The sequence below is a fragment of the Hypomesus nipponensis genome, chromosome 22 (genome assembly GCF_054491055.1).
Source record: "Hypomesus nipponensis isolate SF chromosome 22, ASM5449105v1, whole genome shotgun sequence".
Lineage (NCBI taxonomy): Eukaryota > Metazoa > Chordata > Actinopteri > Osmeriformes > Osmeridae > Hypomesus > Hypomesus nipponensis.
In genome coordinates this window covers 845,762-872,367 of record NC_140382.1, presented here as the reverse complement: position 1 = coordinate 872,367, position 26,606 = coordinate 845,762, and the positions used below count along the sequence as shown (strand labels likewise).

Below are 26,606 nucleotides of genomic sequence, written 5' to 3'. Positions count from 1 at the left end.
TGGGTCGGACTGAGGAGAGGGGCAGGTGCCAAGAGTTATGGGAAGATTGCGGCCATAAGTTAGAGCACAGGTCTCTCATGTTGCAGTAGCTGGTCTTTCTTTCCCTCTCTATTTAGTCCACTTTTTTGCTCCCTGATCTCTAGCTTTAATTTCTTGGATATGACTTTGGAGAATATGGAAAACGTGGAGGTGTTTGATGCTGGGGAGAAGGGAAAAGGCCTGAAGACCACCAAGGAGCTGTGGGCAGGGGATATAGTGTTTGCTGAGGCCAGCTTTGCTGCAGTGGTGTTCGACAGGTAGGGCCTTGGTAAAGGTTTGAGTTTCAATAGCAAGGCATCTATCGTTTAACTGTTTGAGGTATCTCAAAATGGTGTTCTGATGACCATTGCCAAGAACAAGAGGTGAAGAACAAGTCTAATAAAGTGCACTTGTTATTGTTAATTTACAAGACAAATGTATCTCACTTTGTCATTTTAAAATGACTATGTTTAAATTGGCTCAGGCTGCACTTGATGCACCGCTACATAATTTTCAAAAAGAAAGTTAAAACCATCCATTACACAAAAATGTTTCATGTGTAAGACCTAACTAGTATTGATCAGTACTCAATATTGATACTAAACATAGCCATGTGAAATTAGAAATTTTAATAAAACAGCCTACATGAAAACCCTAACAAATTAAACTTTTACATTGTATTAATTTACTAGACACTTTTATCCAAAGTGATGTACAAATAGTGCATGTAGAATGTATAGTAGAAGATAAATGAACAGAAATACATAGTTCTACAGTATATTGGTGGTCAGAGTCAAGGTATGGTCTATATTTACAACTAGCCACATTCCAAAGTAACCTCATCTCAGCTACCAGGCATGGTGAACAACCATTTTGGTATTACAATATTTTAAATCTGGTTAACAAATTGATATTGAAGATTGCAGTGGTGAAAAGGACATTGAAAAGGGCATGTTTTCAAGTAGAATATTTACTTTAATAAAACAGCAATGACATGGAACTGCTGAACACCATTGCCATTGAGAGGTTACCTGAGAAGTTTGTGATAACAGGTGGCTGAGGAGAGGGGGAAACATCTATCCATTTGAAGTGACAGGTCATTACTGTCTGGTACAGAACAGTTACAGTATTAGACTTTACATTTTGAAAGCAAAGAGCAGAGTTTAAAACAATGAAAAGGAACTATCAAATTAGTTAAAGATAAGTCCAAATATATCAGTGGTTCTGATTCATTTTTGTTTGGTTTTGATTTACTTGACTCAACTTACATTAAGCAGACGCTCTTATCCAGAGCAACCTACAGTAAGTACAGGGACATTCCCCCTGAGGCAAGTAGGGTGAAGTGCCTTGCCCAAGGACACATCGTCATTTGACACCGACGGGAATCGAACCTGCAACCTTCTAATTACTAGCCCGAGGCCCTAACTGCTTAGCCATCTGACTCCCTACCAACTTATGAGTGTTGTAGGGATCTCTAAATCATCAGTTACTGGTCACAGACATGCCTGTAGTTGATGCCAGTGTGGGACCATATAAGAACTAGTACAGCAAAGACAGCAGACACAGCAGGTATGTGCTGAGAGGACCATACCATTCGGAGGGACGAGCGTTGGTGTTTTCCAAAACCAGGAAGAAAAAAGACTGTGTTTGAAAGAGAAACAGGGAGGACAAGAGAAAAAAGAAAGCTTGAGTGTTTTCTTGTGTGTTTGGTGTCTGTGTGTATGATGATGAGAGAGAAAGTTGAAAATGTGTGTGAGTGTCCAGTTCCTGGCAACTTATACAGAGGCTTCACAGGGCTTTACTGCATGCCAACAATCACTACAAGCATGAACCAGCTTGTTCTATTTCATTTTAGACCCACTCCCAGACACCTCTGGATACACTGTATACACAAAAAGATACATATGTGTGTATTAGGTGTGGTGGACTATTTTTGCAGTAATATAAACTGAATATTTTAACCTTTTTTAACTTTAGAATATCCTAAATGTTTTTAGGTCAATTGAACTTATACTTTAGGTTTTGTATTTGTCAAAAGCTACAGACATGCTTTAGTAGTTTCTGAGGTAGACATGTTTGTGTAAAAAGTATGTGTTTATGAGATGCCTGTTCAGTGTGGGAGATGATAAGTGCATGTTTGTAGATTTGGTTAGTTTAAGCATGGAGGCTGTTTTAGCAGCACATGGCAGGAGGCCAGACAGTTGAATCAGTCAGGGATCTTTTCATGCTAGACACACATACATACACAGACGTACACGTGCATACATACATAAACACACACAGCTTTTGAGGCACAAAGTTAGTATTCTCTGTTGTTTTTCTGTTCCCTGAAGTCTACCTGATTTCAGAATGTTTTTTGTGTCTCCCTTGGGGGAAAAACACAATAGTGTGTACAGTGTTATTGTAAAATGAATAACCTGCTCTATCCATGTCAATACTGTTCAGAGTTGTAGTGACTTTGAGAAATGTCCTTGTTCCTCATGGTTCTAGCTCCAACTTCTGCATCCATAAATAGCCTGTATTCTTGTTCAGGAATGACATTCCGGAGAGATGACATAGGGTATAACGGAGAATCCATTTCACGCTTTATCTTATTAAAGAAGTGGCATGCAGCGGAACAAAAATCCTATATAGGGGACCACAGAAACAAAAGAGGGAGAGAGGACTAATTGAGAGTATCATCATATTTCTCTAAAGTCATCTCAAAACAGCCCATTATTATTATGTAAATGTGTTATACACTTAAAATAGGAGCCAGTATTTCTATAAGCTTGGAAAAGGGAAAAGGAGATAGTGTTGGAGAGAAGAGAACTGACAAAGAAAAAAAAGTGTTGATTAAAACAGATTGAAATTCATCTACAGACATAGAACAGAGCTCACTGATAAGTTATGTAGTTATGGCTACCCCCTTGACCTTGTTAGGATGAATGGCTCTTCCACCCACCAAATCCTTAACCTTATATAGGTGCCTCCACTGAAAAAAGTGAAACGACCTGTCATATGTTCTCAAGTGCATTTTTACAAAGATGTAATACAAAATCATGGTTTCCGGTTCAAACTTGTTTTGTTCAGTTTGGATAAAAGCTAATAAAACAACATTTTACACAAATTATTTTGCACTCAAAGAAGTGAAAAGACCGTGTAATTTGTTTAAAGAGCATTTTTACATTGGTCTATTCCAAATCAAACCTGTTTTGTTCATTTAGGATAAAAGCACATAATACGCCCCCTAGACAAAATGTAAAAAAATACTAATCTTGGTGAAATACTATTTTTGCTTAACACCAGAGGTTTGTCATCACATCAGGTCACTCCGTGTTTAACTTTGCCACGTTAACCTTATTGACTTGATCACAGTTTTCTAAAAACTGTAGCGCCTGGTAAACTGGTAAATAGAGAGCTACGCCTTTCAACTCAGCTCCTTCTTCACCACGACGGACCGATGCTGAGCCCGCATCACTGCGGACGCCGCACCGATCCGCTTGTCAATCTCACGCTCCATTCTTCCCTCGCTCGTGAACAAGACCCCGAGATACTTGAACTCCTCCACTTGGTTCAAGATCTACTCCCCGACCCGGAGATGGCACTCCACCCTTTTCCGGTCGATTACCATGGCCTCAGATTTGGAGGTGCTGATTCGCATCCCAGCCGCTTCACATTCGGTTGCGAACCGCTCCAGTGAGAGCTGAAGGTCACGGCCCGATGAAGCCAACAGGACCACATCATCTGCAAAGAGCAGCGATCCAAACCTGAGGTCACCTAACTGGACCCCCTCAACACCTTGGCTACGCCTAGAAATTCTGTCCATATAAGTAATGAACAGAATCGGTGACAAAGGGCAGCCCTGGCGGAGTCCAACCCTCACCAGAAACAAGTTCGACTTACTACCGGCAATGCGGACCAAACTTTGGCACCAGTCGTACAGGGACCAGACAGCCCCGATCAGGGAATCCGGTACCCCGTACTCTCAGAGCACCCCCCACATGAGCCCCCGAGGGACACGGTCGAACGCCTTTTCCAAATCCACAAAACATGTGTAGACTGGTTGGGCGAACTCCCATGTACCCTCCAGGACTCGGAGGGTATAGAGCTGGTCCACTGTTCCACGGCCAGGACGAAAACCACATTACTCCTCTTGAATCCGAGGTTCGACAATCCGACGGACCCTCCTCTCCAGGACCCCTGAATAGACTTTCCCAGGGAGACTGAGGAGTGTGATCCCCCGAAAGTTGGAGCACACCCTCCGGTCCCCCTTTTTAAAGAGGGGAACCACCTGATGTCCACCCGATGTTGCAGAGTCGTGTCAACCAAGACAGCCCTACAACATCCAGAGCCTTAAGGAACTCCGGACAGACCTCATCCACCCCAGGGACCCTGCCACCGCAGAGCTTTTCAACCAACTCGGCGACCTCAGCCCCAGAGACAGAAGGCCCCCCCCCGATGTCCCCAGACTCTGCCTCCACGTCGGAAAGCGTGTTGGTGGAATTAAGGAGGTCTTCGAAGTATTCCTTCCACCATCCAGGACGTCCCCCTTCAAGGTTAGCAGCGCACCATCCCCACCGTATACAGTGTCTACAGAGCACCGCTTCCCCCTCCTGAGTCGCTGGGGGTTTGCGGCTTATGGGGGACCTCAGAGTTGTTCTTTGCCCAGGGCCTCCAATTAGCTAAATCCGCCCCTGACAACTGGCTCAACTATTGTGCATGTAATGACTTCTGTTATTAACTAAACGTTTAGATGTTTGTGGTGGTAAGACAATTTTACAGAGAACAAATATACATTATGAGCAACAGAACATGAGCAATTGATAATGGAGGAAACAGCAGACAAATGAAAGCTACATAATCATTTGCACGAATGTACTATAGTTCTGGAGGGTCTCGTATTGGGAACAACTACATAAAACCTGGGCGGACCAATGAAATTGCCAGGGCGGGCTTTATACAATGATGGACAGATGATCAACAGTAACGTAATCAACAACGTCACGAAAAAGCCCTTGGATTGAATTCGTTTCCAACAACCAACATATTACGTTGCTCTGATTGGTTGTAGGTCTATCCAATTGAGCATAGAGGCATTTGTTTTACGAGTTCGGTTGAAACACTCCTCGTAATCACAGCCCAACGGAGAGTTTTCAGACTCATATTCTGACTAGAATTATGAATATGACAACGTCAGGCTAATAGTTCAGGCAATTTGTTTAAAATAAGGAGAAAATGCTTTCATGATGTGTGTAAGTGACTAGACTAGATGTTGTGGGGGGCAGATGGCTGAGCAGTTAGGGAATCGGGCTACCAATCAGATGGTTGCCAGTTCGATTCCCGGGCATGCAAATGACGTTGTATCCCTGGGCAAGGCACTTCACCCTACTTGCCTCGGGGGAATGTCCCTCTCCTTACTGTAAGTCGCTCTGGATAAGTGTCTGCTAAATGATGTGGACATTGAAACAAGTACTTCAGAGATGACAGAGAATTTCAGTTGTAATCTGAGAAATACAGGTACCAAGTATAATGAGCAGAACTGTCTATTTATAATTCCAGAAACTGTGTGTGTCACCGACATCATCGCTGGCACTGTGCCCTATCTATAATTCCTGGAATCATTGTGTATATGCGCTACCAATTTTATCATGGGCACTGTGCACTATATTTCAAGTAATCTGTATTTGTGTGTCTTAATCACCATCTGCATCACGGGCACTGTGAACTAGTGCCTTTAATTGTAACAGATAATCTCATTCATAATGCTTAAGATATTGTGTTAGATCAGATATTGTGGGACCCTACTTGCCTCGGGGGGAATGTCCCTGTACTTACTGTAAGTCGCTCTGGATAAGAGTGTCTGCTAAATGACTAAATGTAAATGTCGATCGATTTAAGTACTTTTGCTAATGCTTTAAGTTCCTGGTACTTGAAATGGTTTTTATTGTGTCCGAAAAGCTAATTCACCAAATGTAAAAAAATGTATTTCAGGAGATGGCATAATGCAAAAGTGTAAGTATAAAGTGTTGCCTTAATTTAGTTTGTTGACCCAATGTCTTAAAGAACACTACAGTATTGTAGCGGACACACTCTCGGTTCCCAGCATGCCTTGAAGCAGGACGAAACTGACTCTGTTGGGTAGTTTGAAAAAGCATGATTTAAATCTGTATTGTTGAGGTTGTGTTTATTTTGATTTGCGTGTTGTTGATAGCTGTTAGCTTGGTTGGTAATTTAGTTAGTCACCTTGAGAGTTTAAGATAGCTACTTAAATCGCTGAAGTTGTTCAAGACTTCAAACATCATATCCTTTTAATGAGCAGCTCTACCACAATTCAAGTGTCTTTGCCTGATTTTCTTACTATAGACAGCAGCTGTATATTGTGTTGCGGTAAAGCAAATGCTTGAGTAAACCTCCATCACTGTTCACTGTGTCAAAATTATAGTTTCTACAGAATCAGAAATATAACTTGAGATAAAAAAAATAGCTTGTCATGAAATAAGTTTTATGGTTTATTCAAAATACTTAGATGCAATAGTAAATATCAGGTATTCCAAAATAAACATTTAGGGCCTCATTTACTAACATTGCAACTGCAGCTTAATCTGCGCCTTTGCCCAACCGCAAATAGCGCACGGTGTATTTCCACATTTTGCTTGGTATTTATCAAACCAGATGCTCGTCGGGCAATCAGCACCTTAATCCGCCCTTTAGTTTTAATTAGCGCGCTGTTAAAAGACAGCAGAAATCGCCTGCATGTTACTGCCACCATGGGTGATTCAAGGAAAAGAAAAAGAAGGTTCAGCGAACAGGAGATTGAAATATTGGTTCACAAAGTTACAGCTAACATTAACATGTTACAAGGAAGAAATACACCTCTCCTCCCATCTCTTTGCGGCACACACCCACTTTCCCTTATACCCTCCCAGCAGTGGTAATCTTTTATGTCTTTACCCGCAATTTTTCTCGAAGAAAAGATCGGGTTCGGGGGAACCCAACTGTCCTGACGGGACGTTTCCAGCTGGCTACACGATGGATGCATGGGCGAATTGGCGTGTCGTGTGTCTTGCGGGGCTTTCCGTAGTGGACGTTGAAGACATCTTCATATTCGGAACTGTGATTACAGGCTTTCTGCTGTTTGGAATAGGCGGTTGGTTTGTATATCGGAAATTCAAGGAAACGGCTGCGGCCGTCAAAAGCCCCGTTAGGCAGTGGGCAGAGCTGTTGGAGCTCTGACTGTGAACTTACAGCGCAATATGGATTCCAACAGGGATAAGTTTGCGGCTCTGCAAAGGAGGATCGAGGAGTTGGAGACCTTCCTGAAGGGTGGACGTGAAATTGAGTTGCGGCTACTCGTCAAAACAACCACCCCAATCTTATTTACTTTTGTCCCCGTACCCAGCACAGGCCTTAGCTAAGGCCGTTGCTGGAAAACAACTCCCCTGGAGAACGCTGAAGCGAGACTATCTTGCTCTTGTCTCCCCCCCCCCCCACCAACATCTGTGGTTTGGTCTCTACCCAGGTCATGACCAAGGATGTCTCCTTGCCAACACAATCTGCTTAGGGAGACTCGGACTGATTGTGGCCTAGGTTGAGAGCGCCAACCCAGACCTACTCACACATTAACTTTCACCTACTACAGATATCACCACCCCCTCCACCCCCATCCAACGCCTTCGACTGCTTGTTTCCCCTGGGTGGCTGGCGGGTCTGTGTCCAGCACCTACCATGGCTGCAGGTCCAGATGCTGCTTGTATACCCCCCCCGCCCCCCCACTCTCCGTTGCAAGTGTCTTTGTAAATGTTGTTGGGCTTATGTGCTGAGGTTTTTGCCTGTTCCCACACTGTACTCCTATAGGAGAATTGTCTGGGGTTTGCCTTTTTCTCTCCTCTCTTGTCATGTTATGCTGTAACCTTTCTAGTTGGCGCCAAAAATGGCTGCCTAGGTAGGCTCTCCTGCCAAAGTAAATTCCTTGTCTGTGCAAACTTTCATGGCGAATAAACACCAATTCTGATTCTAAAACCAAAACTATAGAAATGTATTTGGAACAATAAACAGGATAAAATAAGTAAGTAATTTCACTCCACATACTGTATTCTCTCCATGCAGCAAAACAGGTTTTGGTTAAAACTGCTGTGATTAATATCAAACGAAATGTAATATAGGTTATATTTATAACCGTAAATGTCTCTCTATATATATTTATATGAATTACACCAGGGCCTTCTTCAAGGAGGCCATAGACCTTTCTCTCTCTGAAACCTTCTCTTCTCGTCTTACCCCCAGTCTGTATCACCAGGTTTGCCACAACTGTTTCCGTCATCAGACCAACCTGCATCGCTGCGCTCAGTGTAAGTTCGCCCACTACTGTGACCGCACCTGCCAGACAGCATGCTGGGAGGAGCACAAGCAGGAATGTGCTGCCATCAAGAAGATAGGGAAGGCACCCAATGAGAACATCCGGTAAGGAGAGAAAGACAATTTTAGTGTGCACATGTGTCAATGTGTTTGTGTGTGACCTGACACAAGTCACACACACCTGGGTGGTTGTAGGGAGTTTAGGGGTAGGATTAGTGTTAGGGTTAGAGTTAAGGTTAGGGAATAAAGGATTTTCAATGGAACTGAATTTTAAGTCCCCTCCAGAATAGCCATACAAACAGTGTGTGTGTATGATCAGTCTTGCTCTGGTTCGCTTCACCACAACCATGTCATTGAGGGGGTAAGCTGCACTGTCCACAATGACCCACAGTTCCTCCACTTCCTCTATGGTGCCAAGGTCAGTCTGTGGAACAGAGCCTGCTTTCCTGAACAGTTTGTAAATTATGTTGGCATCCCCAGCCTGGCACCCCAACACACCACAGCAGTGACTACAGACTGCTAGAATATGAGCTGCACATGTCAAAGCACCATAGTCACTTGAAGAAGTAGAGCGTCCCTTTTTGTGAGGGCCGTGGTGTTACCAGCCCATTCAAGCCTGTTCAAGTGGATTCCTAGGTGCTTGTATAATAGGACCCCCTTTTACAATGTCAGTCCCCTGGGTAAGACCAGCTGTTGAGGGGGCCTTAGTACTTAAAAAAATTCACCTCCATTACCTTTGTCTTAAATATGTTAAGCTGCAGACCCTCTTGCACCATCCCATGGGGAAGTGGTAGAAGAGTAGTTAGGAAGGAACAGGGAAAGGCAGAGACAGAGTAACAAGGGAAAAGAAGAGTATAGATTGGAAAACAATAAAAAAAGAAAGAGGGAAGAAATTAGGATGACAATCATATTTCTTGTATTGAGCATGTCCTTAAGAGACTGTGATGTACATTAATGGTCAATTTCTGAATCAATGCATTACTTTACATTATAATAAATCACTTTTAGTCTTGCAGCCCGCATGCTGTGGCGCATGAAGAAGCACACAGGTATTGTGTCAGATGGCCAGCTGACCTCTGTGGATCAGCTGGAGGACCATGTGGCCGACTTACCCGTCGACGACCTCAAGGAGCTCAAGATTGACGTGCACAACTTTCTGGACTACTGGCCGCACAACAGCAAGCAGTACACTGCTGAGTACATTGCACACATCTTTGGCATTGTATGTAACACCTTACATCATACTTATGTACAGTGCCTTCAGAAAGTGTTCAGGGCCTTCTCTTTCTCAGTATTTTGTTGGGTTATACACTTATTGAGTGATGAGATGTTTGCAATCAGCTTTCATCCAAAAACAACATGGTTACAAATGTAAAACATATTGTAAGGTTTTATTGAATAAAACAACTAACATTTTGATACTTTGCTATGACACACCACATTGAACTCAGCTATGTCCTATATCTTCTTTGATTGTTCTTGATATTTCAATAATTTTGATTGGATTTAATGATAGTAATGATAGATGCAAGGTTTGTGATATGTACCGTATTTTTCGGAAAACAAGATGCATTTCCTAAACCCGCACCCCACAAGAATGGGAGCCTTGTGTTTGTAAATCGGATTTTAACCCGCACTGAAATATAATCCGCACTTGACATGGGAACAATGGGCCTTATTCTCGAACACAGTTAAGAAGAATTTAAGAAGGAATTTCTTCTGAATTGGATTTAGGAAAACATGTGGCTTTCATGAACGTTTTTTCATCTGAGATTTGTTCTGAAATTCAGAAGACTTTCCAACTCAAAATAGCGGTCGTAAATCAGCCAGAGTTCTCTCAAATGCGATTCCTTAAAAAACCACAAGGATCAAAGGAATTGCATTTAAGAAAACTCTCCGTGTTTGAAGTGTTAATGAAGTTTTGAGAAATCATTGGTGATTGCGTTCACATCAACTCTACAGACTATGGCAAGTTGTTTTATCATTTAACCTTGATGTTCAACATTCGAATTCTTGATATCAAGAATTGCATTTTGGATATCAATAATTTGAATTTTTTATATAAATAATTCAATTCTGGATATCAACAATTCGAATGCTGGATATCAACAATTCAATGGTTAAATGATAAAACGGTTTGTCATATTTACTAAAAAAAGCTTAAAAGTCACATGACATGAAAACTTCACTTTAGGAGGTTATTTAACATTAATAGGAGTTCCCCTAGCCTGCCTTTGGTCCCCCAGTGGCTAGAATTTTCGATAGGTGTAAACCAAGCCCTGGTTGTTCTTCTCCGCCTTTCAGAAAATGAAGACTCAATTGCTCTGTTTGAAAATCTCCTCCTTGTGATGTCACAAGAAGGAAGGTTACCTCCCCTCTCTCTGCTTTGCCCGCCCAGATAATCTGGCCCGTCCATGAGAAACTGAGCTACGATCGTGCAAAGGCAAGTGCAATATCGTTTTTTCCTAGAGAGACATCATGGCTAGCAAACGAACGAAGCATATAGTTGCTCTGTGTTTGGATGTACAACTCAAAACAAAAGTCTTTTTTTTAGTTCCTTCATCCGAGCCACCGCACAACCAGTATCTTAATTTTATTTTCGCTGGAAATGTGCTGACACAACCTCCCAAAGTTTTGTATGTCTGCGCCAAACATTTCAGCCACTGTTTCCTCAACTTGAGCCAATACAAAGCTGGCCTTGCTGAAATTAAATTCTGGATCATTACTAACTCTCCTTGATCAAGCTACAAACCTTGGACAAGTAAGTTAACTAACGCCATATCATTTGTTGCTTCAATGGGTAACCTTGCTTGCTACCCTTAGAATGTTGCTGTAACATAGCTCTACGGCTAACAGCTGAGTTACTGTTGCTAATGTAAAGGTAGATAGCATCAAGTATGTGTGTGAATACACATGCTGTAACGCAAGTGTTGTAAACTTCTTTGTTATTTGGATAACTGTTATGCTGTTGGTGTTAGGGCATGCGCAATATCTGCCTTTCCCCTCATTGAAATTATTATGAGTGTGCTTCTCTGCAAACCAGGGTGATCAGATGAGAATGAAAAATTTGAGGCATCTTACAGCAACGGGGCTACGAGCCAGCTGAGGTACTATCGCTAATGTAAAGGTAGATAGCATCAAGTGTGTGTGTGAATACAAACGCTGTGTACACTTCTTTGTTATTTGGATAACCGTTCTGCTGTTGGTGTTATGGCGCGTGCGATATCCGCTTTTCTCCTCATTGAAATGATTGATTGTGCATCTCTGCAAACCAGGGTGATCAGATGAGAATGGCTAAATTTGAGGCATCTTACAGCAACGGGGGCTACGAGCCATTGCAATACAACCATTGTAAACATGAGGGCATGTTGCCGCCCCTCTCCTCCTCATTAGCATTTAAAGCTACAGACACAGAAACAGCTCGTTTTGAGAAAAGCTAATTGTGGGACTGCTGGTAGTGGCTGGAATTATGCACCAAGGCTGAATTTCGGGAAAGATACTTCAGATACAGTAATAGGGAACCACTAAGGCCTATATAAAAGCATCCAAAAACAGTATGTCATGTGACCTTTAAAATAGTATTTTTTATATCAAGAATTCGGATTTTGGATATCAAGAATTAATTGGTTAAATGATAAAACGGCTTGCCATAACAGACATCCTCGGATTTAAATAATTATAATAATTAACCTTGCTTAGTGTGCACACTGTCAGATCCAGTGGAGAACAATTCCACTGCTCGTCTTACTGGTATGATGTTGCACCGATGCACCTGTGCACCGGTTGCTTTTCGCTTGGACATAACTTGCGTTCCTGTTGCTTTCCTAATTGTGTTGATTCTGACTGCACACGTCACTGCTGTTGCGTGCCCTTGTAAGGAGCTGTCGGGGCATGTACTGTATTTATGCAAATTCAGGAGCACGGGGGCGCGCTTTTAACTTTAAGGGGCAATTGACTGCAAAACCGATTTTACCTTGTCATAGTTGAATAACGACAGTTCGGTGGGTAAAATGAACATACCGTGAATATCAAAGTCCATTGACACCTCTTTCCTATTCAAATCTCAAAAAGAAAAAAATTGGCTGTAAAGCACTAGCTTTTCAACAAAGCTACCAGTCCTTCGTAGGACCGGGGACCGCCCTTTTTGGCTCTGGTCTGTATCTTTGTCACGCCCCCGAATTTACATCCAGACCAGCCCAAGGTAGCGTCTATCTCCGTTACTAGTTTAGCTGCGCGCTGCTCTGTGTAAGCTACTTATAAGGAATTACAAAGAAGAACGTTTTGAATTATAACGAGGATATTGAAAATGGACCACGGTCGTAAATGCTGTGTTCCAGGTTGTACAGGGAAGGCTAACACTCACAGTCTTCCCAAGGAGCCAAAGATTCAACAGGCAAGGCTGCTGTTGTCTTATGAGAAGATCCCGGCAAAGTTCAACACTCAATCATTCATTTGCGCTGAACATTTCACCCAAGACAGTTTTGATATCCTTGCTGTTCCGACCGCATGCTCATTGCAACCGCAAGCTATAAGGACAGTATGATGTTGTGATAACAGTTATTAGCAATGCTAACGTTTCCTGTATAATATAGCATACCAGGTAGAATGCTAAATAAGTTTCTAATCAAACGAATCTAGCTAGACTAGCTGTAGTTGGCATTAGAAGGGAAGCTTCCGAAAAATAGCCAGAAAACGAACAGAAGTCTGGCTTATTGCTAACGCCTGTCTCAATAATCTATTTGAAAGAACTGGAGAAAGGCAGGAGCTTGATACAGGATACGTTAGCATTGCTAGTAACTGTTACTATTAACACCTAGACTGTAGGCATGTAAACAAGTTTAGCTTGCTAACGCAAGAGCATAGGTAGCCTAGAATGTGTGATAATTTAGCCTAGTTTATTGGCAATGGGGCTAACGTTGATTCATGTTCCTGACTGTGTTTCATTCAAATAAATAACCTGTGTCATGTAAATCTACAATTCACGATGCATGTTTGTCCAGATCTTGGTCATGTTATTTTTCAGCAAGTTATTTAGAGCTAGCTAGCTAACTGAAGCCGAGTAGAATCAGGATATGGTTTGGTTGCTAAGCTGTAGCCTAACGTTCTACCCACCCAAGTCAATCCAGTTTGCTTCAACAACAGAAGTGGAAACAAGTAATGTTATCATTTCAAATTATATATAGTCAATCTGTTGAAAACAGTGTTGTGTAGATACAAAAGATTTATTTGCACGTTTTTATTTCAAGTCTCCAACTTCGGTGTTTCAGCGAGTGCTGCTGTTGGCCGTGTTGCGATTTTGCTCCCCAGCTTCACTCGTTTAAAACCAACCAATCAGCGCACAGCTTATCTAAATATTAATGAGCATACCATAGAAAGAGAAAAGCTAGTGTTTTCTCCCGGGAACATTTCAGACGATCTGTCAGTGGGCATAGAACAGCGCACGGGCCATTTTCAACCCAACCAATGTTACATACCCTATTCGGAGACCTTAAGGAACTATGTGAAATACCCCCAAAACCCAGTCAATTGCCCCTTTAAGAAAACTCTTCCTGTGAAGCACAGCTCAGAAAACTTCTGCTGCGTAGGAACACATTTTCAAGCGTTCATGAATTTGGCGGATGTCTTTTTCTTACATAGTTTTTCCAAAGCCCGTAAGAAACAATTCAGAAGAAACTTAAGAACATGTTCGAGAATGACGCCCAATGATACCAAGCAATGCACGAGTCGGCTGTAGGCGATCTTACAGCATGCGGTAACTAGGGTGACCAGATTTGAGTTTGTGAAAAAGAGGACACTTCGTCGCGGAGGGGGGGCATTCAGTCCAGTGCTTTCAGTGGTTGTTTAATGCTTGTTATATTAAAGCAATAATGATAACAAGTACAAAATTCTAAATAATAAATTGTTTATGGTCACATATTAACATAAGAAAAATTAAGACACTTCTCAGTCCTCCTCATATATTCAACAAAGACGGCAAGGTGCTCATTGTTGCCAGATGTGAAATGGTACCATACCACAAAGGCTCACAATTATCGTATTTGGAGGATAATTATTGTGCATCTGGCAACACTGAAAAGGCGGTTGACCAATGACAGTTCTCTCGGTCAGAGCTTGCGCAAGAAGGTGGAATGTAAGGGAGATAGCCTTCCAAAACTTGTAAGGCTGGGCGTAATAATTTGTTTGGGAAAGACCCAGAGAAACACAAATATCCAACGAGGCAAAATTCCGGACGATTTTGGAATCCCTGCCGGACGCATTTTTTAGGTCTCAAAAAGAGGACATGTCCGGGTAAAAGAGGACGTCTGGTCACCTTAGCGGTAACACACTTCGGTTGTGGATAGTATGTCCATGCGTGGCAAAATCCATTGTTGCACAAAATTATTTTAGATTAGTGCTGTCAAACTATAAAAATATTTAATCGCGATTTATCACATTAATTTCATAGTTAACTCGCAATTAATCACAATTAATCGCACATTTTTATCTATTCTAAATGTCCCTTGATTTCTTTTGGTCCCATTCTTTTTTCAAATTGTAATGCTCTTATCAACATGAAAAAGTAGTTCGGATTGCTTCGTGCAAATTTTTTTTTTTTAAAGTAAAACGCCATCCACTCAAAACGTAACGTTAGCCTACTACCAGAGAATGTCTAATATCCGTAAACGGGCTCTGCTACTACTCTTTAGCCGGCTCGCAAGCTAAACAAGTGTGTGTGGCGTGCCTGTTGTTTTGTTTCCGGTCTAGCTAGATCCGGTGTGGTGTTGTAGTTTTTGTAACGTCGGTAGTTGTTGCAACAGCATGTGAAAAAACTGACAAAGTTTGTTTGGCCAAAAAGAGCGTTAATCGTGCGAAAAAAAAATTTACGCCGTTAATTTGGGTTTGCGTTAACGCCGTTAATAACGCGTTAAACTGACAGCACTATTTTAGATATAGTATAAGTTTAGCTATCTTGCAAATCCTGAGGATAACCTACCAAAGTTGAATTAACCAATGGCGTTAGCGATGCTAGCTTACCGAGGTTGAATTAGCCAATGTCGTTAGCGATGTTAGCTAACGTTAATTTGCTAGCTGTATATAACATTTCACTGGGTTTTGCAGATGTTTGATTTACTGAAATTATTTTTAAATGTTATGTTCTACTAGCCATTTGCCTACTTAGCAAGTCGCTGTATTTCCAAGCCCTGATAGTGTAATTGAAACGACAGTAAATAATTCCTCTTTCAATTTCTCTTTCCCCCGTCCCAGTGTGGATCATTAAATTAGCTGCACGGTCTGTAGAGATCTTGGGATTAAGCCACTTTTTTGTTCTAAAACCGGGCTATACGCCGCTTCGTAATAAGCCGTACAACCACAAGAAAATGGTCAAATCGGGGTGCAAGCCGCTGTTTTATTTCCGACTAGAGTTGCTGCAGCAATTCTGTTGCAGCAGCGGTGGCCTACCTTAGGGTGGCCTACCTTAGGGTGTTGCCTATCTTACGGTGGCCTACCTCAGGGTGGCCTACCTTACGGTGGCCTACCTTACGGTGGCCTACCTTACGGTGGCCCTGAAGTGCAAAACACACCCACTAATATGAGTGCATCCCCCAAATGAAAACACTCCCCCCAAATACGAGTCACCTCCCCCCAAATAGGATGACTTGCTCACCTCCCCCCAATACAAAGACACGCTCCCCTAAATGGGAAACAACATTACATTACATTTACATGTATTCATGTAGCAGACGCTTTTATCCATAGCGACTTCCAAGAGAGAGCTTTATAAAAGTACATAGGTCACTAATTAACTGAACGAGATAGCCCCAAACAATGCGGGCAGCCAAAACATGAAGCATACATTGTGAAAAACCAAATAAGTGCCAAATGAGAAGAACCATAAGAGCATGTAGTTAAGCAAGTTACAATTAAACAACATGAACCATAAAAAGTGTATGAGTGTACCTGTAGAAAAGCAATCAACAGTAAAATATTTCACAGCGAGTACAAAAATTTAAATCCGTTACAACTAACCCACAAGAGGAACATGCTGTATCTAACCAACTGTCTAACTTTCTCTCTCAGAACAATTTGCTTGACCCCAACCAATCGGGCTTCAAGACCGGCCACTCCACAGAGACTGCCCTCCTTTCAGTCACCACTGCCCTCCAGTCTGCCAGAGTGGCTTCGAGGTCATCCGTCATCATTCTGCTGGACCTTTCTGTAGCGTTTGATACGGTTAACCACCAGATCCTGCTCTCCAGACTTTCTGAGATGGGCATCACTGGCACTGCACTCCAGTGGATCTCATTCTACCTGTCGGGAAGATCCTACCAGGTCTCCTGGGGAGGCAAACTGTCAGACCTTCGCCAACTCTCCACTGGTGTCCCACAGGGCTCCGTCCTTGGACCCCTCCTCTTCTCTCTGTACACCACCTCACTTGGACCAATCATCACCTCCCATGGCTTCTCCTACCACTGCTATGCTGACGACACACAGCTGTACCTGTCGTTCCCCTCGACCGATCCGGGGATCTCAGCTAGGATTGAGGCCTGCCTCGCAGACATCTCCGCCTGGATGACCGAGCACCACCTCCAGCTGAACCTCGCCAAAACAGAACTTCTCATCATCCCGGCCAAACCCTCCATCTCCCACGACCTCTCAATCACCCTGGGATCTGCGACGGTGACCCCCTCATCCTCTGCCAGGAACCTTGGGGTTACCATGGATGACAAACTCTCCCTCACGGCCCACATTGCTGCGGTCTCCCGGTCGTGTAGATTCACCCTCTACAACATCCGGAAGATCAGGAGATACCTGTCTGAGCACTCCACCCAGCTGCTTGTCCAAGCACTTGTCCTCTCCAAGTTGGACTACTGCAACTCGTTGCGCAGCATGCGCAACCCGCCCTCTTCAGAGGATTCAGAACGCAGCGGCCCGCCTGGTCTACAATCTACCCAGACACTCCCACGTTACCCCGCTCCTCATCTCCCTCCACTGGCTACCCATCACGGCCCGCATCAGATTCAATACCCTGGTACAGACATTCCGAGCAGTGAACGGGACTGCACCCGACTACATCAAGTCTCTCCTGCAGCTTTACACCCCCACCCGCCACCTACGGTCTTCTTCAGACAACCGCCTGGTGGTCCCACCGCTCAAGACCGCCTGGTCCCAACACAAGCTCTTCTCCTGCCTGGTCCCCCAGTGGTGGAATCAACTCCCCACCTCCATCAGAGACACAGACTGTCTCTCCACCTTCAACAGAAGGCTCAAGACGCACTTGTTCCGGGAGTACAACGGTGCTTAGGAATGGTTTGCTGAACCCAATGCTAGTTTCCTCAAGGATCACAATGACTGTTGCTTAGAGACTTGCTGCTCTTGTTGGTTAGTGGCAACTGATTTAAACTGTTGTATTCGCTGCAAAATATTCTGTTTTAGTTAATCTTATTTTAATTTTTACTGTTGCTGCTTTTTCTACAGGTACACTTGCACTTAGAGATTCATGTTGTTTAATTGTAACTTGCTTAACTACATGCTCTTCCCTTTGGCACTTATTTTTTGGTTGTTCACAATGTGTGCTTCTTGTTTTGGCTACCCAGAATGCTTTGGGGCTATCTTGTTGTTATTATCAGTGACCTATGCACTTTGTAAAGCTCTCTCTTGGAAGTCACTTTGGATAAAAGCATCTGCTAAATGAATGAATGTAAATGTAAGAGCAGCAAGTCACTCAATAAGAGTCATTGTGATTCCGGAGGAAACTAGCATCAGGTCCAGCAAATCATTCCTAAGTACCGTTGTACTCAAAAACACATTACATTAACTCAAAACGGAAAGGGTTGGTACTACACTTCGTTGCTGAATGGATGCAGCGACAAAGTGTAGTACCAACCCTTTCTGTTTTGAGTAAATGTTATGTTGTTTCCCATTTGGGGGAGCATGTCTTTGTATTGGGTGGAGGTTAGCAAGTCATCCTATTTGGGGGGAGTTGACTCGCGTCAAGTGTTTTCATTTGGGGGATGCACTCATATTAGTGGGTGTGTTTTGCACTTCAGGGCCACCATACTACCTTCCTCTTTGGCTTATTTTTTGTCAATCAATCTCAAGCTGGAGGAAAGCAAGAGAGGTCAGACAAGAATTGCTGGTGCAGTTTCTCATATTTAATTTATTTTATGATGTTACCTAGTGCACCTTTATGGGCTGGTGAAGTAACTCTCTCTCTCTCTTGCCTATCCCTATATTCTCGATCCTTGTTTAGTCTGTGGTTTTCTCTCTCTCCCTCCTCCCTGTAGATCAACTGTAATGGTTTTACTCTGAGTGACCAGAGGGGTCTTCAGGCAGTGGGAGTAGGTCTATTCCCCAACCTGTGTCTAGTTAACCACGACTGCTGGCCTAACTGCACCGTCATCCTCAACCACGGCAAGTACGTACCCTTAGTGTTCGAATCCACAAATCCAATTGAACTTAAGACAGAAAGATAGAAAAGAGGGACCTAAAGACACAGAACACATCAACACAGTTAAAATACTATATTGTATATTCACACTTTGAGTTGTGGATTTATAGAAAAAACATTAAACAAGAAAGTGTCGTGGCTCAGGCACAGAGGTAGACCCAGATGCAGACTCAGACACAGGAGGTAGCTTCCAAGAACAATAAAGTTTATTTAAGATAGAGAGTAGTTGGGGACAGGCAGGTGGTCGGTACACAGGCTAGCTGTGAAGGTACAGTCTGGTAGTAGGGAGATTAGTTGTGGACAGGCAGGTGGTCAGTGCACAGGCTGGTGGTGAAGATAGAGTAGTTGTAGTCCAGTCTAATCGAAGTCTAAGGTACGCGTGAAGGCTCGGTAGAAACACAAGACGAACTGGCACAGGACAAACATAACCCAACTGACTAAAAACCCTACTAACGAGCAGATGAGACACACCTGGAGGGGGCGAGGCCAAACAAAACAGGTGAACACACACACAGAATGTGACAGGAAGAAAGTGAGATAGGTGTGTGTGTACTTTTATTTGTGTTGGAGTTTTGCAACCACAATTGCAGTGTACTGGTTTTTAAATCTAATTTTTTTTTCTCCAGTCAGTCAGCTCTGAACTCGACCTTCCACTCTATGAGGAGGTGGGTATGCCTGGAGTGAAGAGGGATTCATAACATTTAATCCTTGTACAGCCTATCCACATTCATCCACTTTACGGTCACCATTACTGATGTCATCAAATAATTACTGACGAGTTTGAAGTAGTACTACATGACAGTAACGTTAAGGCATTTGTCAAGCCAACATATTTTCAAATTTTCCTGCCCCTGGACTAATGCATTTTGGCAGTTGCATGTCGAGGGAAGTCATTTTTACAAAACAAGTTCCTCAGGGTCAGCAGTGCTTAGTATATAGACTATTGAGAATACTATAAACAGCCTGTCCGTATTACCCCTCAAAATGAAAACCCAATCCTAGCAATCAGTCCTTGTCGTATTTCTAATACAATGTTTATTATAAAATTAGAAGACTTATTAGTGTTCAGAGCATTATCTGTGTTTCAGGGTTATGGTTTTGTATTTGGCTTGTACAATTGATCATAACAATGTGGACTTGTTATAACATTGACCTCAAACTAATGTCTACATTCATTGTTTCTGCTAGTTTTGTGTGCTCTGGTTGCTCCCTGCAGCTTTGTGACTGACATGATAAAGTGTGTAAATCTGTACTGCATGACCTACTTTACCCTTCAGGGTTGAACTGTTGTTTTTGTCTTTGTTTCTCATCTGATCTAAAGTGTGTGTGAACAGCAATGACCAAATACCATGAACTAAACCAATGCCCCCCAAACAATATTCAAACCACCGCTAAAAACACAATGCCCTCCATTGCCCAACACAGCCTCTCTCATCCAGGATTGAGCTGCGTGCGTTGGGTAAGATTGCTGAAGGTGAGGAGCTGACAGTGAGCTACGTGGACTTCCTCCAGTTGTCTGCCAACCGCCAGCACATTCTGAAGCAGCAGTACCACTTTGACTGCACCTGCCAGCACTGCACCGGACACATCAAGGATGACCTGATGATGGCGGCCAAGGAGACGGAAGAGAACAAGGTGAGTTTTGACTGTAGGCCCCATGACAAATGAAATCCAGGATCCTATCCCTGTTCCATACAAATTTGAGAAACATTGAATAGGATTTGATTGTGTGGGCATCCATTCTCTGACATAGCTGGGAAAATCCGATCTTTCCTCTAATTGATTCAAATTAGACATGCCGTGTTTCCTGCCCTTACCATTAAAATGTTTTATATTAGTATGACATTGTTTTCACTTGTTACGGGATAGTATTCTACAAAAATTATAAATTGAGAGTACAAGCAGTACAATAGCATGAGTTAACATTTTGACACGGGTATGTCATGGCTTAATAATCATTTTATCAATCTCTGGATGTTAAACTTGTATGAAATTGAACATTTGCTTGGATGGTTTGTTCATACATGGGCCTTGTTTCTGCATGTCATCAACAATTACACCCCTTTTTTAGAGGAATGCGTAATTTACGGGTAAATTACTTTGCATCGGTGTCCCACCTCTCTCCCCTTATGGTTGTCTAAGCTAATGCATACAGTGTGACGATGCATGAGGATGGATGGGCACACTAATGCTACTGTTGTAATTCCTCTGTCCAATTGGTCTTTCTTTTTGCTAAAGACAATTCAGTATAGATAAAACGTGACTATGAATGAACATGACAGTTCACCCTGTACTTTCTCTCTAAGCCCTCTGCTGAAAAAGTAAAGGAGGTGACCGACTTCAGTAAAGAGTGTCTTGTTAAGATTGAGATGGCTCGAACCAACGGTGACTACCATGAGGTAGGCTATTGTGCAACAAAAGGGACACCAAAACAGCTGCCATCTTTCATTTTTAACAATGAACATTGCAGCTTTAGATTTAAGCAACAAGGTTTTCATTATGGATAATTACTGTCCTTAAAAATAAGCACCCATGCCATCTACTTCCACTTCTCCCTTTCATTGCTCCTCTGCCTTTTTATCTGATCTTCTGCTTTCTCCACCCTGCTCTTCTCACTCTTTTCGCCTCGTTCTCTTCATTACTCCCTGTCCTTTTCTCTCTTTCAACTCTCACTCCTTACATCTCTCCTGCATCTCTCTATGTTCCTCTATCTGTCCAACAGGTTGTGAAGCTGTGTCGTGAATGTTTGGAGAAGCAGGAGAATGTGCTAGCTGACACACACCTCTTCCACCTACGTATGCTAAGCACAGCCAGTGAGGTTCTCTCCTACCTGCAGTATTTCACTGAGGCAGCAGACTATGCCCGTAGGATGGTGGAGGGATACATGTGAGTAGTGATCAGAACCAACTAGGTGGGTGGTGGAGGGATACAGTATAAGCTAACGTGCCAATATGCAATTCCTTAAAACACAATCTCTCATCCCTATCACTGTGTCTTGGGAAGCCTCTTCCACCCTGCCTTAGTGGAAAGTTGTTGAAAAATGGTTTCCTGCCGGACCATTCAAATATGGGAAATAAAATTCCCATGTTTGTCGCCTTAATATCTTTGCCGTCCAATCACCGATTTTATTTCTGAAAACTGCCAGATACTCATGACAAGTTAAGCTCAAAGCACATACAATTGGTTAAGGGGTTACTGGGAGGGGGAAATAAATACATCGTCAGCAACGGCAGCCATTGTTTTCCGAGGCGGAGCCAGAGCGGAGACAATGGGAGATTGCCTACAGTGTTAGATTTACAGCTTCGAATTGAAATCGGAGACGATATTATGAGTAAAGACAAGTTTCTTAATATGTGTTGTCAATATTGTCAATTAAAAGTCTAAACTTTTTCCTTACGAAGAATTTGTTTGTGGCAGTGACCTGAGTTTTTTCAGGAAAGAATGACGTGTCCGGCTTGGCTGTTTGTGACAGGCAGCTATGACGGTGGTAGCATTGTTTAGCTTCGGTTTGAGCAGATTTCTAAAAAAGCTTGGAAAAACAACATTAACTAGCTAGATTATGTACATTGTAAGCTAAATGTACATGCCTTGCTTGGCCAATTCGGTCTACTGTGGAAGAATCTCCAACGTTTTTTAGTTATCGAGAGGAGTATCCAGCTATAGCGCTAGCTACTTTTGGGGGAGGATAATTCCGGTTTCCCCTATGTCTCCACTAGTCGCTAGAATGGTCATAACTTTTAATCAAAATATGATATTTCTAATCTGTTTTCTGTTCTACATTTCCCACAGATTTGTGAATATTCCACCTGCTCAAAGTTTTTCTCTATCTCGTAATTAGTGGTTAAAATTAAGTTGTCTGATGAGGTATGGTGGATGGAAACGTTTTTTGTAAAAAATGGCTGCCTAAAACCACCTTGATAAAATATGATTTTCCATAAGTAATCATATAATTATTTACATCATAAAAATCCCCTAGTTCTCCTCTTCAATATGGTATGAACAGTTAAGGTGTATGATTTAATATGAACATTCATAAAATATGAAAATTAATATGAACATCATATTTGAACAGCATATGGAATGTTCAGAATTTTGTCCCAGGCAGTAAAGGGTTAAAGGTGGTTTCCTAATTTGATTGACTGTATATTGACTGTAATTGGTGGCCAAGCCGCGAAGCCACCTAGAGGGTTTCTAATTATTATTATTATTATTACACATCTTCTGCCATGGGAGTCTATGGAAGCCCCTAGAACCACATTGTCAGAAGTTGTGAAATTTGGCACACTCTTTGGGACCAGTCCCCTCATCAATTTCACCAAGTCTCCCATTCCAACCACCCAGCGCAACCAATGGGTCAAAGTTGAAGGTGTGTTTACACATGATACTTTTGAACTTTATGCCCCATTGTCCAAAATTAGGTATCGTTGGATTCCCTGGATCAAGACGAGTTTAACGCCCTCTATGACATCATACCCAGTTCTAAAGATTCTCTGCCATTTTGAATGTAAAGGAAAAGTGTTTTTTTGCTACTCCTCCTACAATTCTTGTCGAATCTTCATCAAAATTGCCACAGATGATCTTCAGACCAAGCCTCACAAAAATCCCCTGGAGCTTTGATCTTCGCAACCGTTTGTTAGTTACAGCCACATCAAATGTATGTGACTGAATTGATGTGGCCGCCATTTTGAATATAGCGTTTTTTCGCTACCTCTCCTATAAGGTTTGTCCAATCTTCACCAAATTTGGCACCATTTATCTTCAGATCAAGCCTCACAAAAGACATACCATGTTTTTTTGATTTCCTACACTTTTTGACTGGAACAGCCAATCAAAGTCGTCAACCAAGCCACAATAAAAGAAGTGAGGTCATATCTCAGCACCTCTTTACTGCATTGACAACAAATTTGGTATAGGGACTAGGGACCCTGTTCTAAAGAAGTCCAAAATAGGTCATGCCATTTCACCTCAAGGTGGCGCTGCAATCAGCAAAGTTTGGCACCATTTAACTTCAGATCAAGCCTCACAAAAGACATCACATGTTTTTTTGATTTTCTACACTTTTTCACTGGAACAGCCAATCAAAGTCATCAGCCAATCAAAGTCGTCAACCAAGCCACCATAAAAGAAGTGAGGTCATATCTCAGCACCTCTTTACTGCATTGACAACAAATTTGGAATAGGGACTAGGGATCCTGTTCTAAAGAAGTACAAAATAGATCATGCCATTTCACCTCATGGTGGCGCTGCAATAGGCAAAAACTTTGCACCATTTATCTTCAGATCAAGCCTCACAAACGTTTTCACATGGTTTTTGATTTTCAAAACTGTTTTTCCGGTAAAGCTGATAAAAGTCGGCGATGAAGACACCAAAACAGGAAGTGAGATCATATCTCAGGAAATATTTGCTGAATTGACATCAAACTTGGTACAGGTGTTCGGAACCCTGTTCCAAAGAGGTCCACAAAAGGTTGTGTCATCTAACCGCTAGGGGGCGATCCCGTGTCTGACACGTTAAATAGTGATACCAGCTGAATTGATGTGGCCACCATTTTGAATGAATGAATAAAACGTTTTTGGTGAATATCAAAAATTCACGTAATTTGGCAAAGATTATCTACAGACTTCAGGAAAAACTGCTAATATTTGTATCCAGTAACTGAAATCTGTGATTTCCAGCACTGAGAATAGCTCACTTGGATAAATTGGTGTCCTGGAAACGTCAACGTCAAAGGTTCGAATCCAGCCAAAGCTGACAAGCTTGTTTCTCTGTTTAGTGAGACTGTAAGCCACTGCAAAGGAAGCCATGTACACCGCAGTCACTAGATGTCAAAAGTTTCTTCAGGGTCATCTGACCTGCTTGGCCACCACATTGCTGCTTGATTGATTTTTTTATTATGTTGCCCTACTTGGTCTGTTTTATAATTTCCTCCACCTCCTTAATTCCTTCTCTCTCTTTAGGAAGTTATACCATCCCAACAATGCCCACCTGGGCATGGCCACCATGCGGGCTGGGGTGACCCACTGGCATGCAGGGCTCATCGAGGTGGGCCATGGCATGATCTGCAAGGCCTATGCTATCCTCATGGTGACCCATGGGCCCAGCCACCCCATTACCAAAGACCTGGAGGTACCCTACATAAGTCGACACAGCCTGCATGAGGTTGATTTAGCTTTTAATTGGTTGCTTGACTTGACAAGTTACATTTGCTACCTTAAGTGCTATCAGAATAAGATGTTGGATATGTTTTGTCAGTCTATAATCAACTTTAAGACTGTCATGAACTGTTATAGTCCCACTAGGATCATAGAAGAAAGTGGGGTGCTTGAAAGGACCCTGTTTGGTGGTTCATTTTATATGACAATCTACAGTATGGCATTGTAAATCAGAATGTAAGGCTGTTCATTGTCTCTGGTTATAACTCTTCATTTATGGACAAGTGTTAAATCACTTAGTGTCCTTCCATTAGATCTCCCTAATGCACATCAGAGGTAGTAACTTCAGGCGTTGATTTAGAAGAGTAGATTAAATAGAGCTTTGTCCATCCCCAAAGGCAAATCCACATGTCACAGCAGCCCCAATAAAATGTACAGCAAAATGGTCAATGTAAAAAGAGTAAATATAATTATACACAAAATAATACAAGTATACATAGAAAGATTGCACAGTAATGATAAAAGTATAAACAGTGATATACAAGTATAAACAGTAATAATACAATCATGTACATTAACTTCACAGTACTGCTTACAACAGCATGGTGTATCTCTTTCAAAATGTCCTGTGTGCAAAGACAAAACGTGAGGTCAGTTCTGTATCCAGTAAAACAGACCTGACTGGCATGGAGGACCAAGTGAACCTTTCTGTTTGAAATCTGAATTTGAAGTCTGTTTAAACTTAAGACCTGTTCTGACTCTTGACTCCTATTGTTTTTCTTTAGTCTATGCGTAGACAGACGGAGATGGAGCTGAGGATGTTCAAGCAGAATGAGTATATGTACCAGACCATGAGAGATGCGGCGCTGAAGAACAAACCAGTGGGCATGATGGCTGAGCAGTCAGCCGCTGACGAAAAGATCAAGGACCTATTCCGAAAGCAATGAGCTCCTCTAGATTCTTACTGTCCTCTGAAACAACAACTTAAATAAAGCCAGGTCTCATAGTTCAGGCCTACCTTGTTTCCATTTCTGCAACAGCAGCATCAAACTGTTGGTTCCAAAGCAGTTTTCGCCTTTAAATCCAAATAGCTAGCCTACACCCAATGATGTGTATTGTCCATGTCTTGAAGGCTAGACTACACACAATTATATGTGTTGGCCATGATGTGGAGCTCAAAATCCAAAGTACTTTTTGGTACTGTACTTGTACTGCTGAAATTGTGACTAAATCAACTCACCAAATAAATATTTAATGGGAAACTATACAAGGATATTGTCGTTGTTTACATTTTAAGCCTAGGTCATCCCTCACTTTATTGCAAAGAAGACCATAGTCAATATATAATTTTGCAGATTATTTTAAAGGTTTGATCAGTAACTTGAGACACATGGCATTACTTCATTCACAATCAGTCACAAAACAACCAAAAGCGATACGATTTAGAGTTTTGATGGTCAATACCAACAAACATTCAATAGCCAAACCACCGGCCAAACCACATACTACAATGGTGTCCCAGTTCCAGTTCAGTTACTAACTTAGCAAGACGATCGCTATGTGGCTTTCCTCCTGAAATAGCAGTAAACCCATGTCCTGAAAGATAATGAAAGTATTGCATAAATACAAAAACTGAAAAAAGTAAACAGGGACAGCATAGTGTCAAGGA

The 26,606-nt window shown here is 42.2% G+C and overlaps 1 protein-coding gene across 1 annotated transcript; it reads left to right on the top strand.

Moving 5' to 3' along the window:
* smyd1a (SET and MYND domain containing 1a) lies at positions 1-26,207 on the top strand. Its single transcript, XM_084686311.1, has 10 exons — positions 1-296; positions 8,284-8,460; positions 9,364-9,577; positions 18,621-18,751; positions 19,411-19,449; positions 20,224-20,419; positions 21,091-21,183; positions 21,507-21,670; positions 24,743-24,911; positions 25,723-26,207. The coding sequence occupies exons 1-10, from the start codon at positions 160-162 to the stop codon at positions 25,882-25,884; spliced, it is 1,482 nt and encodes a 493-aa protein (XP_084542437.1). The 5' UTR covers positions 1-159; the 3' UTR covers positions 25,885-26,207.
* Positions 26,208-26,606: the final 399 nt, after the last annotated feature.